The 15781-nt window shown below is 38.7% G+C and overlaps 1 protein-coding gene across 1 annotated transcript in view; it reads left to right on the top strand.

Moving 5' to 3' along the window:
* The window catches only part of CUNH9orf3 (chromosome unknown C9orf3 homolog), a 303413-nt gene extending 300609 nt beyond the window's left edge, over positions 1-2804 (top strand). Inside the window, exon 16 of the mRNA XM_018557867.1 lies at positions 2392-2804. Coding sequence (XP_018413369.1) covers positions 2392-2532 — 141 coding nt within the window. The 3' untranslated portion in view covers positions 2533-2804. The remainder of the gene's footprint in view (positions 1-2391) is intronic.
* The last annotated feature ends 12977 nt before the right edge of the window (positions 2805-15781 follow it).

Raw genomic sequence — 15781 nt, 5'->3', positions numbered from 1 at the left:
ATGATTGCCCCCATATTACCTATATATGCCCCTAGAAAATTAATAACCATAATTCATATATATACTGTATATATACTGTATAGATATATACAGGGCTTGAAAAATTTGATAGTGTCTCACCAGTCAGTCAAAAATTTCACCAGTCAGCATGACCGGACTATAGCCTTGCAATTTATGTAAAAAAAGTTTGGGGACAGATAGATCCACATAAGGTGGTATACTGCTATCATGTAAAACTATGTAACAATAAATGTATTTATGATTTTACTTGTGCAATGACTATGACATCTCATTAAACCCCAATTCCCTTTTTTGCTGTATACTGTATGTATCTCTAGAGGGGAGAGGTGTCTTCAGATTGGACATACGGAGGCAATTCATATTGGTGGTACGAATGTTTTCCTGTAGAAATCAGCCTACCCTTTTACATAATATTAAAGCAGAACATTGAATGTGTGTATGATTTGTTCTCTTAGAGCTGAGTTCATCTCACAAAATTAGTTTTTGCTGTGCATAACATAAAGGCTAATTGGCAAGATTGCATGTTTGCACTAGAGTTTCCCAGACTATTTCATCTTGTGAGGCATATTCAAATCCAGTCCAGCTGCAGGAAGCCATAGTGCACACATAGACAATGAACATAACAAGTCTTACGATATTTAACAGTTTAATGACATGAAATAACTTAGAAAATCTGTTGAATATTGTTCACGATAAAAGACTTTGATGCACGGCTATTTCAATTAAATGCAGTTTTTTTTAGAACTATTATGCAACTTTTACTCTCTTGGACGTCCTCCCCAGGTGATTAACAATACTGGCAGTTTGACCTCTAAGCCAGGTTTTGTTACATAACTACTTGTCCCAAACTGACCAAAACACATTGTAAGCTTGTATCTGTAGTTTGTCTGATAATGGATATATTAAGGTGGTTAGAGACATCAGATGGCAGTCATACATTAGTAAACAGTCCAACTGCCAAACAGTCTTGGAGCGGCGACAGGCACACAGCTTGCGCTGTCCATAAACTCAGCATGGACCCTTAATGCCAGCTTTATCTCGATGGATCAGTAGTCTACCGGCCAGGAAATTCTAACCTTTTCCCCGAGTAGCTAAATGGACAGAAGATGCCCTTAGGCCACATGATAGTCACCTCAGGTGAGGATCATCTGATGTCTATTGACACTTCTTTAATTTGTGATTTTATGGTTCTAAATTATTTTCTTGAATTTTAAATACTTAAATGTTGAACCATAACTGATTTTATTTCACAAGTTTTGTAGACTGTTTGAATGTACTGCTTGAATAAAACGTATATATAGCCATGATTTCGTTTTGGATAGAATAGAGAAGACCTAACACCCCCATCAGTTTAATTTGAGCTGTTAGTGTCTCTTTGGGGAGATTCACTTCCTGTCCCACACAACAGGAAGTCAGAAGAAATCTATACAAATTGAGGGTAATTCTTCTCTTACAAGGTTGACACCAGAACAGGTGTCCCTATTAAAATATGTATCCTTGCCGCTTGTTCTCGTGGCAACTGTAAACTTTTACATTTCCCAACAATATTCACCAAGACAAATAGAGAGGGTAATTTTACCTAACCAGACCAAGGCAGGTGTTTGTCTCCTTTCCTATTCTATCCTAACTAAATACAACTTTTTGGCTGCACATATACAGGTGAAACTCGAATAATTAGAATATCGTGTAAAAGTAATTGCAGTAAGTTCTGCAAAAGGGGCCCAAACCAAGTACTGAGTACATATGCATGCTTGTACTTTTCAGAGGTCCGATATTGTTCTATGTACAATCCTTGTTTTATTGATTGCATGTAATATTCTCATTTTCTGAGATTGTGGATTTGGGGTTTTCATGAGCTGCAAGCCATAATCATCACAATTATGACAAATCACGGCTTGAATTATCTTGCTTTGCATGTAATGAGTCTATCTCATATATTAGTTTCACCTTTTTAAGTTGCATTAGTGAAATAAATGAACTTTGCACGATATTCTAATTATTTGAGTTTCACCTGTACTTTACATGTCCTCATTTGTGTTGTGTAGGTTTGGGTATACATAGATTGCACACTACAGTTAATTACACACTGCTTTAATTACCACGTACATGCCATAACATAACATTAAAAAGCACAAATACATAGTGCGGTCATCAGTTTAGTATATGTTGCACTGTGTTAAAGTATGTTTTGGACATATTCAAGGGAACATTTGAAATGTTGAAAGCTTCACTAAATTGGCTAGTTTGTCACCACTAGTAGTGAGTAATAAAGGATAAAGAAATAATGGGGTGTGAATGGGATGGGAGCTGCGTTTGAGCAAAGGATCATCTCGCAATGCAAGTGTTTATTTGTTCTTTTCTTCTCCACAGGCCATGGGTGTGTATCTCTATGGAGAATTAATGTTGAACGAGGATGCCAGACAGCAAGAACTTGCACACAGATGTTTTGCTGTTGTCAGAGATCAAATGGATGTATCCTGTGTAAAAGTGGTGCGAGAGATGTTGTTTTAATGGATTGACTTCCATAGTTCAGTGCTGTGATGAAATGACCAAGCTTTCAGTGTGGTCATGTTAATGCAAGTTAAACTGAATAGGATTAAGAGCTGTACTATGGGCGGATTACTCGTACTAGAACAAGGCCATATTTGGAGCCTGTCCTCCAGCACATTCATGTCATCCCTCTGTACTAGAGTAGAAGTAGTGCAGGCTGTGTAGTATGTTTCTAATGGATGGAGAAAGGAAATATTGCTATACCTAGCCAGTAAGACTGTATGTGATGTCTTTTCCAGGATTTTTAATCTATGCACTAGATATAAAAACAATAAAAAATATATTTTAATAACTTTTATAATATGCACTGTGTATCTAAATGTCTTGATTCCTTTGTTACGATTCAGAAGCAGAACATCTAGATGGGGTTAAAGCATGAAAAGATGAACAAAACTGGATTTGTTGCCTACAGCAACACATCACGTTTTTTCATTCATTGACATATGGGATCCGCTTTCTATAGGTGTAAATAAGCCCCAGTGAGCTAAGCACTGTAATAAAGCACCAGTTAAACACACGAGACACGTTTTCTATTTGCGTATTAGATTTAACAAAATTATTCTCGCTTAAAGGGTTTATTACACTAAACAATGCATATGTCATAGGAGATAAATCCCGAAATCCTCAGAATCAGTCATGGCTATCATGTTATCGGGTTCTTCGTTTTGTAATTCTCTGTGTGAGATGAAGCTCTAGATTTGGCCTTCACTTACACAATATTTGAATACCCAGAGGTAACCTTGCTGGTGTTTGCACATGCAAGTTGAACACATATTCAATTTGGTTTGGTATGAAGGTTTTCTGTAGTGCTACATAGTTTAGATACTTCGCTAATGAAATAATACATCTGACAGAGTTGGAGTCAGTTTTTCTGAGTGGAAGATTTCCGTTAGCGAAAGCTTGTCACATTCAGCTCCACTGACATCGTGAATGCCATTAACCTTTTTTGGACAGCATAGTTGATAAATATATGAGAAAATTTTAGTTAGTTATTTCGAAATGAACTTATTGACACATCTCTATTTTATCCATGGTGCCATTTTTCTATTTGCTGAGTAGCACATGAATTGACAGAAGCAATGAAAAGGTGGGAAGAAGCCATAGAAAGAACATTGGGTAATAAATATTTAAAAATCTGCTTTCAGTTAACACAGTAGACTGTGGTGCAGCATATATTTGCTACTAATTACCGTTCCTCTTGTGCTTCTGTGATGGAAACTTGTATTATTAGGCTGTTGTTCAGTCTGAATGATCAAAGTTTTCACTGAACACATCACTTATAGGATAACTAAACCCAACAACACAATTTTAATATATTGTATCTGTTGTTAGATATGGTGGCTTCATTAGCTTTCTTTGTTACAATTTCAGCAAGTACAGAGAATAATTGATTATCTTTCTAGAAATGTAGTGTCCTTGTCACTCCCAGGGAGCTGAATTGAAAGTGTTATCTTCCTTCTGTCCATGTTGTGAAGATGGATAGAGGCAGAGATTTTGAAGTTCAGCATGTGTGACAACCATAGATGCAATGAAGAAGTAGCCACCCAGGGACAGGGAATGTGTTATTTGCAGGATCACCTGGCAAAATGAAAGGAAAAATAGATTGAAAAAAAGAAAACTATTGTAGCCACCTCATCTAAGGACTGTTTACCTGTAAAATATACATCTTTTGTTTTTGGGTTTAGATACACTTTAATAAAATGAATTCATAGATCAAAATGAAGTGAGTGTGGGGCAGGGGTAGGCAACCTCAGCACTCCAGCTGTGGTGAAGCTACAACTACTATTATGCCTCTGCCTCTTGGAGTCATACTAGTGGCTGTCAGTCTTGCAATGCATCATGGGTTTTATACTTTCAAAACAGCTGTAATGCCAAGGTTGCCTACCCCTGGTTAGGGTAGGGTATAAAGTCACTAAACCTAGATACTATGCAACATTAATGGTACACAAATCCTAATTCTAAAGAAGGATAAAATGAAATGACCCCAGCCTTATTGGTGTCAGACTCCATGTATTAAGTGTACAGGAGCTGTTTGACATATAGGATGAGTTGCTATGTAGGCAGTACTGGCCTGCTAGGTAACTAGTATTGCCAAAACTATATAACTCCGAATGAAACTGCAGAACACATGTCTAATCTTTTTTCTCTTTTTAGGATTTCTGTGTTAACAACAAATGTTTTTTCATGTTGAGTTTCCTGTAAATTGTGCAGATCACATCCCAGCTATCAACACTGGCAAAACAGCAAACATATATGAACGCTTAAGAGTCTAGTTTGTTTGAAGTATTCGGAATTCTGGCCGCGGACGATGAAAGGAAATTGTTTCATGTTCTCAGCCATTCTGTTGTATTGGTGTGGCTGTTTGGGTTCCTGGCATGCTGATTTGTGAGTTAAGATTAAAATCACATTGCCAGGGATTACCACACAACCATGTCCTTGGCAGCTGCAATGGAAAGACCAGCTCTCTGCACAAATTGGGACCATAAACGCCTAAGCACAGAAAGGAAGAAGAGAAGAGCAGAGCAGTACTACAAATCATTACTGGCAGAATATCTGCCTGTGCTCTAAGCGACTGACACTGGCCTTTCTAGCAAGGTGCAGAGCTTAGCTGATTGGTGAACAGTGATTAATGTCCTCTTTGTTCACAGTGGCTAAGTTCTGCACCTGAAGAGAGGGAGAGATGGAGCCGGCTCGGGCACAGAATGAGAATGCTATCGTGTAGCACTGTAGATCTCTGGCAAACCTAAGCATAAAATCGGGGATTAGAGAAAAGGCATAACCTAGAGAAAAATGCCATGAATGCTCTTGTTCTTGATGTGGTAACTGGATATGATGGATTTAGGTTACACTATGCATGGGCATTCGACCTGGCACCAGATTGTGTAATTAAATGATTCCAAGGCCACTTTGATCTGTTTGATTGGTCATGGTACGTTACTAAAGCTTTACGGGAACGTTTCCACTTTCTTCTGTTCTGCACAGATGATGGGCCCGTCCTCTTGTGCCTACTGAACTGATATCAGTTCTATCCAATATACTGGCTCAGTTCAGCAGGAACAGGAGTCTGGCCCTTGAGCAAAATAAGACGTCAGTTCTAAGGAGTTAAAGAATACTTATGTTGACATATGTTTCTTTTTTTTAATCTCTGTTAATCTAGAAGTTGCTTTAGAAGACTAACATTCAAATGTTGTTTGCATTCACCTTGGCCAAAGAGAAAAAAAAGAAGAAATTGTTAATAATTTCATTGTCATTTTTATTAATGTGTTTAATAAAACTGAAGAATAGAAACAAGTTCTGTTTGCTTTTTTTTTAAACTCATACCACGGTAATTGGTCAAAGTGCAGCCTAAGCTAAGCGTTACCTTTTAGTAAAAACATTTATAAGTCGTCATAAGGTAACATTACATATATTTGATTTTAAATCATTACTTTTACTTTTTATCAGAGGATTCAAATGCAATGTATCACTTAGATCTCATAAGGGGGTTGTTGACACCAAAATACCTCTATTAACAAATGTAACGTTGATGTGTTTTAGACATGTTGCCTTTCTGAAGGCTCCTGTTTCATTTGACTTGTTTGGATACAAATGCAGGTTAGTGCACCATAAATGCAGCATGCAGAACTGTCTACCACTAACACATTTGTGTGAACATTCCCTATTAAAAGACATCTAAACTCAACCACAAAAACATAATATATTGCAGCTTATTATTCCTCAAATGTTGTGCATTCGTTTTCTTTTTTTCTGCAAGGACAGAACTGATATTTTAAACAGTGTTATAAGCTTTGCCAGCTCTCTTTTGGGAACTACAAAAACCCTCCTCCATATGCAATGGAGAGGAGGCGGTGCTGTAGTTCAATTCAGGAGAGCATGCCAGGATGACAACTCTGTAAAGTGCAGTAAGTGAGGTCAACCTAGGACAAGAAGAGTGTTACTGGCAGAATCACCTGGTGAAAAAAGAGGAACAGAAATCGGAAAGAGAAAACTAATGCAGGCATCACATCTAAGGCCCAGAAAAGATTCAGTATATACAATTTTTGGTTTTGGCATCACATCTAAGGCCCAGAAAAGATTCAGTATATACAATTTTTGGTTTTGGCATCACAGCTAAGGCCCAGAAAAGATTCAGTATATACAATTTTTGGTTTTAGCATCACAGCTAAGGCCCAGAAAAGATTCAGTATATACAATTTTTGGTTTTGGCATCAAAGCTAAGGCCCAGAAAAGATTCAGTATATACAATTTTTGGTTTTGGATTTAGATATTCTTCAAATAAAATTATTTTTGGAATTTCTGTACTTTAAAAAAAAATATATATCTTACAGCCTAATTGCAGCCCGAGATAACGTGGGGAAGAGTAAAAATGCCTGCAAGGTTCTAATTTCTGTCTGTGACCCTGCTGGGGAGACGTTTCCTACTTCCTACCCTGTGGCACCAATAAAGGAAATGGGGAGCACAGGCATAAATGTGACCAGAAGGCATAGGCAGCTATAAAAACATTGTTGGAAATTCTAACCCTCCCACACAGTGCTAAAAAAGTGCTTTGTTTTTGTCTGTGTCCACATTGGAGGGATGTCTCATCACTTCCTCTCAGGAAGTGAGGGGAACAGACAGCAATAAAAGCCAAAAAGAGGCTGTAACGCTTTCCCATTAAAAGGGAAAGTTGGCGTTTAATACATTACAATGCATTCAGCTAATACGAGCCCAGAATAAGTTACATGCCCAGTTATGCAATAATCTCTGACCTAGCATAAAATAGAAAATGACTGACTGGAGGGGTTTCCGGTCTTTAATCTACTTATACTTTTTTTCTTAAATGTGTATACTATGACTAAGGTTCTATAGCATTATTTGTGTATGCATGTAAATGTGTCAAGCAATGTTAGTATAAGTGCTAGAGAACTTTGGAGAACACCATAGGGGCCCCATTCCCAGATCTGTTTTGCCACCTATCATTGCCATTTTTCACTGAATTCACCACTTACCCATGTGCAATCTCTTAAAGAGCCAGTCCACTCCAAAGAGATATTTTAGTTATCAATTAATCCTGGTGGGCTGAGTCAGACTCTTGCTTCTTATAGGTTTGGATACCTCAACAGTGAGAGCTCTGCTATACTTCCTGTGCACTTTAAATAAATACTTATTTCATATGCTCATCCGCTCCATCCAGTGGCCATAATGCAGTATTTACCTGATATTACATTTGATCTGGAAAGATAATATGCCAATAACATTTTTGTGTGTGTGTGTGTTTCCACTTTTGCAGTTACATTTGAGAAACCCCCACTCGATGTTTGCTAGGTGTTCCTATTCACACAGCAAACTGGGAAAAAAAAATATATATTTCTTAGCTTTAAGATGTTTTTAAGGGGAAGGCCTTTGTGCAGATTCCAGGTTACTCTGCTCCGCTGCAGCATCTAAGGATCCTCAAGTCATCACATCCAATACACTGTGTATTGTATGTGAGGATGCCCGAGAGACATGCCATCGCTGCAGTGGAGGAGGAGGCTGGAGGGGGCACGGCTAGCTCCAAATTTCGGACAAGTTTTTTTATTTTATTTTAGACTCCAGACAAAAGCAAGCAGTTAACCCTTGCAGTGCAGGGGTAGCCCCAGTGCAAAGGTTAATACAAGTTTTGCCCTCAACTTTGACATTCTTACTTCTTTTGTCACACTGGAGAAAAACGAGGTAAAACTTTGCACACAAAAAATGCAGCAAAAAAAAACTATTGTTAACACAGTCTGTTTAATAGTCCACTGAGTGTATCTACTCCATGACCTTTGTTTCCCTTCCCTAAGCTTTCACTTACTATTATTCTGGCCATTTACTAGCTGATTTTATTGTCCAGTGCAATAACGATTCAAGTCTATATGGGAAAGAAATAGTTACTAGTAAGTGCTTATGAACTCCCTGGCATAAAAAAAATCCAGCTGCCTAGAAATACGATTTCAAGAGCCCGAGGCAACTGCTGCAGTTAGGTGTGTATACGGCGGTCAGATGAACTGCTGAAACTTTCACTGTGAACTAGCAGGAATGAACCTTTGTCTTAACATAGATCCCTGCTGTAATAGTGACCCGCCAAATATTGGATCCTCTGTTATCGGACTTACCCTCAAAATATTTGAGGTCCTTAGTATTATTACATCAGCATCATTAGATGCCAAACTACACAGCAATATTTTTCTACTGGTCTAATGATGTCTGCATTCATGGACAATGACTGCATCTATTGCTGTAGGAGGATATTCAGGTGCACACTGGAATTCACATGTTTGGACACCATAGCATAGCTGAAGCAGCTGGACCTTCGTGTGGTTATGAATTTTCTGAAAGAAGAACTCCACTAAGAGCTATTTGCTTCAAGCAAACCATAAAAATGAACACATATTATTTCAGAAAACAAGTATGAACTTTGAATGGTGTCATACTCTGGGCTACAATTTAGCTTCTGTTCCATTTGAAAGAAATGAGTTTACTTTTAATATTATGATATTGAGCGATTTTAGAAGCTTCTTGCTTTAAGATGGATGCTTTAGGTAAGCAAGGAAAGAAAGATTATTGACTGGCAGGTATTTTCAGTTCAGTTTTGTACTGTATATGTAACAATATTTCAATGTTTTACACATCAACATACGTGTTGGGTCACCTTGTTAAAGTCAGATTTATTATCAAGCTTTGTGGTCAATAGAACTAGATCTCTGTTCAGAATTTTGTTTATGTAGATTTTTGTTTTCTACCTTATCTGGAAAGGCTGTACGTGTTACCAGGGCTGTCTATGGGTCAGTGAGATAGAAGTCACGATTGACCATTATACTACGGGGCCAACAGTCATGTGAAAAATTAGGGTGAAGTACAACCCATGGAATCTGTTGACCTTTTTAAAACAGGCACATTTTAGATCTTCATTCAGACAGTGTCTACAAATAAAGATGATAAACCTGAACACATAACGCGTTAAATTGACATGGAGTACTTTATCATTTAAATGAACAACTTGAAATCCATGAAATTGCAATCAAGGGTTCTAGGTTAGGTACTAAGGATTCAAACCTCCTTAGGGATCATGTAGGTGAAACCTGTCTTGTTTAAACCCACCCATATCTTGGGTCTGGTGTTCTCTTTACTACTGATGTGTGTGGGGTCATCATGCCAAGATTTCAAGGCTCTCAGAAAGAAGGTTGCGAATGCCTATGAGTTTGGCAAGGGATTTAATAAAATCCTCAAATTATTTGAAATCAGTCATGCCACTGAGGAAAACAATCTATGTGCCATATATTTCAAATGACTGCTTATTTGGCCTGGACTGGCCAGCCCAGTCCAGCAAATTTTGCCAAAATGCTAATTATTTGATGCAAAAAAAAAGGCTCCAAGAACCTCACAATTTCATTGCAGGTAATGCTTGCAACAGTTGGTGTCAAAGTGCATGCATGTACAATCAGAGAGAGATTGCACTTTTTTCACCTGCATGGGAGGTTTGCCAGGGAAAAGCATTTGCTGTCCAAAAAAACCCCATTAGAGCCACATTACAATTTGCAATTAAACATATAGGCAAAAACATGGAATGTGCTGTGCACTAATAAATCAAAGATAGAGCTGTTTGACCATAGTAATGGTAGATATGTTTGTCATAAAGGCAGCCTTTAAGAAACTCATACCAACTTTTAAGCATGGTAGTGGAAATGTTATCGTTTGGGGTTGCTTTGCTTCTTAAGGGCATGGGTAACTTGCTGTCATCATGTCAACTGGGAATTCTGCATCATAATAAAGTATGCTTCATGAGAATGTGAGGCCATCTGCCCAATGTTGAACTTGAACCAGGAATGAACCTTTCATTATTTTTAAGATGTGAAGCACACTAGTTGAAAAAAGAAGAAATGGAGGGCTATGGACTAGCCTAATAAAAGCCCTAAGTGGAATCCCATTGAAACGTGGATTTGAAACAGGCAATTCAAGCAAGGATCCCACCAACATCTTACAACTGAAGGAGTTTTGCAAGAAAGAGTGGTCAAAATTTTCAGATGACAGAGAATGGTGGGCAGTTACACAAAATGCATTCAAGAAGTTATTTCTGCTAAAGCTTCCAGTTTCTGAGGCCAGGGGTGTACTTACTTTTTACACAGTACACTAGTACATAGTTTGGTGTTTTTGTTGAATAAATGATTTAAAAATCTAATTGTCCTTGCCTTTTCAGTCAGGCACTGTCTGAGTGAATATCTACTTTAATGTCCAAAAATGGTAAAACAAAAAAAAATCTACAAATTCAATGGATGTCCTTACTTTTTCACACGACTGTAAAGAGGAACAACATTCAAGACATGTATAATAAGCTAACATGGCTGCCTTCCTTTACACTGTTCCTATTTGATATGTCTTCTGAACACATGGCTGAGGTATGGCATAGAATTGTGCAATCATTTTTTGCTGGTACTATAAAATGCTTATCTAATAGGAAATAGCTTTTTTTTACTGACAGTCCTGGTGCTTCCTGAGCTGTCACTCACACCAAGTAACGTCAAGCCACCATAGACAGAGAGGTTTAGTGTTTCCTATCTCTGGAGCATAGGCTTTGTATTCTGACATGTTTCCCCACACTAAGTTATAGGCCTTTCATTAATATGGATAATTTATGGGTTTATGTCCCTGTGCTAGTGACTATAAAATGTAAGCTTCAAATAAGCAATATGGTATATAACACTTCATTAAAAAAGGATCATAGTAATACATTGAAACATTACCAACTAAGGTAACTGAGCTCAATGAATGTAGGGAAAATTCACTTTGCATAGGAATACTCAACTATATGCAAAGAAAATAAAAGAACTATTTTTTTCTACTATTTGATTGAATAATGGAAGTCAGCAGAGCTTCACATCCTTCATTAAACTAAGAGGAAAAATTCCCTTGCAAAGTGAACAGCCTATTTGCCTTCAGTAAATCAACCCCATAGAACATTGAAAACAATGGACTACAGCAGCAGAAGGCCACACAGTGTTCTACACCTTCCAGCTAAGAACAGGGAGATAAAGCTACAGTGGGCTTGTGTTAGCGATAGAAGATTGGAAAAATGTTGCCTGATATAAGCAATTTAGATTTCTGCTGAAACATTCAAATGGTAGGGTCAGAATGCATAGTACAAAGCATAAAAACATACAGTAGATCCCTCCTGTCTTGTGCTTTAGGCTAGTGGAGATATACAGGTGAAACTCGAATAATTAGAATATCGTGCAAAGTTCATTTATTTCACTAATGCAACTTAAAAGGTGAAACTAATATATGAGATAGACTCATGACATGCAAAGCAAGATAGTTCAAGCCGTGATTTGTCATAATTGTGATGATTATGGCTTACAACTCATGAAAACCCCAAATCCACAATCTCAGAAAATTAGAATATTACATGCAATCAATAAAACAAGGATTGTACATGGAACAATATCGGACCTCTGAAAAGTATAAGCATGCATATGTACTCAGTACTTGGTTTGGGCCCCTTTTGCAGCAATTACTGCCTCAATGCGGCGTGGCATGGAAGCTATCAGCCTGTGGCACTGCTGAGGTGTTATGGAAGACCAGGATGCTTCAATAGCAGCCTTCAGCTCTTCTGCATTGTTCGGTCTCATGTCTCTCATCTTTCTCTTGGCAATGCCCCATAGATTCTCTATGGGGTTCAGGTCAGGCGAGTTTGCTGGCCAATCAAGCACAGTAATCCCACGGTCATTGAACCAGGTTTTGGTGCTTTTGGCAGTGTGGGCAGGTGCCAAGTCCTGCTGGAAAATGAAGTCAGCATCCCCATAGAGCTCGTCTGCGGAAGGAAGCATGAAGTGCTCCAAAATCTCCTGGTAGACGGCTGCGTTGACCCTGGACTTAATGAAGCACAGTGGACCAACACCAGCAGATGACATGGCTCCCCAAATCAACACAGACTGTGGAAACTTCACACTGGACTTCAAGCATCTTGCAGTGTGTGCCTCTCCATTCTTCCTCCATACTCTGGGTCCTTGGTTTCCAAATGAGATGCAAAATTTGCTCTCATCAGAAAAGAGGACTTTGGACCACTGAGCAACAGACCAGGTCTGTTTTTCTTTAGCCCAGGTAAGACGCTTCTGACGTTGTTTGTTGTTCAGGAGTGGCTTCACAAAAGGAATACGACATTTGAAGCCCATGTCCAGGATCCGTCTGTGTGTGGTGGCTCTTGATGCACTGACTCCAGCCTCAGTCCACTCCTTGTGAAAGTCCCCAACACTTTTGAATGGCCTTTTCCTGACAATCCTCTCCAGGCTGCGGTCATCCCTGCTGCTTGTGCACCTTTTTCTTCCACACTTTTCCCTTCCACATAACTTTCTAATAATGTGCTTTGATACAGCACTTTGGGAACATCCAACTTCTTTTGCAATTACCTTTTGAGACTTTCCCTCCTTGTGGAGGGTGTCAATGATGGTTTTCTGCACAACGTCAGGTCAAGCAGTCTTTCCCATATTGTGATTCCTACTGAACCAGACTGAGAGACCATTTAAAGGCTCAGGAACCCTTTGCAGGTGTTATGGCTTAATTAGCTGATTAGAGTGGGACACTTTGAGTCTAGAATATTACACCTTTTCACAATATTCAAATTTTCTGAGATCGTGGATTTGGGGTTTTCATGAGAGGTAAGCCATAATCATCACAATTATGACAAATCACGGCTTGAACTATCTTGCTTTGCATGTAATGAGTCTATCTCATATATTAGTTTCCCCTTTTAAGTTGCATTAGTGAAATAAATGAACTTTTGCACGATATTCTAATTATTCGAGTTTCACCTGTAATAGTATGGTAATGTTTTCTTGGACTAGCTATCTTAGACTCCATACCAGCTGAGTGTCATTTGAAAGCCTTGATATACAGTAACTGAGTATTATTACAAATTATTTATGGGTATTAGATGGCCACGTAGTATAGTTAGACAGTTTGTTCAGTGACTGGACTTCTCCATTAGTCCTCATTCACACTGGTAATCGGCCCGCACGTACAGCTCCATGCTGCGTGCAGGGCTGTATGGAGCAGCTCTCGGGAAGGATAGGTGTTGCGTGTGATTAGTACGTAGCCCCCGTCCTTCTCCATGGGACTATGCGGCTGTATGCCCCCCTACGCTCACCTCAAGTGCAGGTCTGTACGGGTGCGTGTTTCCTGGCTCGGACGCAGACAGGATCTATCCTGTCAGCGTACGAGTACACTCACCCGCACGGATGTGCATGGCGCATGAGCGTGGGGGGGGGGCTTACGGCCACATAGTCCCATAGAGAAGGACAGGGGCCACGTACTAATCACACGCGTACTGTCCTTCCAGGGAGCTGCTTGATACGGCCCTGCACGCAGCACGGAGCTGTACGTGCGGGCCGATTCCTATGTGAATGAGGGCTTAACAAACTCGAGAGAGCTGTTTAAAGCCTAATTAGCACCTGACCCTGGTGTCTGACTGTGGAAAAAAATTGAATTTTTAGGCTTAAGGCCCAATAAAAGGTTCATTAAGAAAAAGAGGAAAGTCTACAATGTGAGACATGAAAATGTGCACATGTATACATCATCACTGCACCTCTACATTACCACAATAAATGCAAATCACATACAAAGATGGAAAGGGACTTTTAAGATTCACATCTGTACAGTTTGTTTTCCAGAACAAGCTCAGCTTTATATTACTAAATGGATAAAAGATTTCCTTTGCAAAATTAATTTGAGAAACAACGTAACAATATGGATCAACACTAAGGCCACATTCACACCAGATGCATTGACATCTGTTTAACGTTTGCCAACGCAAGTACCTCTGAAAATGAATGGGTTTGAATGGGAGCAGTTCACACCAGTGTGTTGCACTGCCCTTCGCTAAAAAAAATTAATAAAAAAAAAAAGCAGGCCCATGTTTTCAGTGCAACGCACTGGTGTGAACTGCTAAAGAATGTCAATGCAAGGCAGAACCAATTCATTATATACCTTAGTCCAAAAATCAAATAATAAAAAAGAACAAAAAGCAACACAACGGATGTTAAGGCTCTATCAAACCAATGACTCACGTTCTTGGCTCTGATTCAGGTGTAAATGCACTCTTAAACCTATTCTCTGATTCTTTTTTTCCTTTTTTGATCTGTAAAGAAAGCAAAACAAAATGTTATCAAGCTCATAAGCAGATTCCTGCCATGACTGAAGAAACTATTCAGAAAATATTTATATCATACAACTATCAGAAGTTGGCTTGTGCCAACCTGAAAACACTGCATGGCGATGTTTGTGTCTTTTCAGACATTGTAGAACACACTGGTACTATTCCTGCAGAATTTCCCCACCATGTATCGTAACAGTATAGAAGGCAAGTACTGGAGTTTAGGAACTACAACCAATTGCAGTGCAACATTTTTCCTAGTCTGGTAGAATGACCTTGATGCCTTATAAGTGTCTGCATGGAAACAAGTTTGTTTTGCCTTTAGTAACTTCAAATTCTTCCATTTATTTTCTTTAAATAAAATCTGCATTTTCCTTTCAGGCACTTTAGTTGTACAAGGCCTAGTGTGTTTAAACAGCTACTTGGCCCATAAAAATACAACATAGAAAATCCTCTGTAAAAACATCTTATGTAGTAGTAATATTCCTTCAAAGACAATGCAATTGCTTTCCTCAGCCTTTCAGCTGCAAGCCTGTCTAGTCCCTTTTTTTTGTTGCTTTTTAGTGATTTACAGCCATGATAGTAGAATTTATATATTTCTTTTTTTATGAGTGGGTTGTCCTGGACTGTAAAGCTGGTTTAGTTTATCCCTTTTGTACTCTTACTACTTCCTCTGTGTATATTGTTCCCTGTTGTTCCGTGCCGCAGAAGCTGATGATCCATCTAAAGAATATAGAATGATGAAAATGATAGTTTAAGAGACATATTACACGTGTATGTCTCTCCAGGGCGTAGCCTGTCTGCACGCTATCCATGTCATAAATTGTATAATTTCCCCTCCCAGGAAAAAAACACATAGGAGTTCTTTCTTTTTACGACTAAACCCTTCTACAAAAGGCTTCAGCTAATAAAGCTTAATAGAGCAGACCATCACAGGGGTAATTATGCGTTTGCCAAATTATCAGTTGACAGTGACATTAACCTCAGAACAATGAAAGCATGTAGCAGCCAAGCACATTAATATCAGAAGAGCACAAACAATGCTTTCTAGGTAAATAATGCTGCGTG

This window comes from Nanorana parkeri, unplaced genomic scaffold (genome assembly GCF_000935625.1).
Source record: "Nanorana parkeri isolate BGI_ZX_2015 unplaced genomic scaffold, ASM93562v1 scaffold307, whole genome shotgun sequence".
In the NCBI taxonomy this organism is placed as follows: domain Eukaryota; kingdom Metazoa; phylum Chordata; class Amphibia; order Anura; family Dicroglossidae; genus Nanorana; species Nanorana parkeri.
Note: the sequence above shows the minus strand (reverse complement) of the source record. Positions and strands in the feature narration are given on the sequence as shown.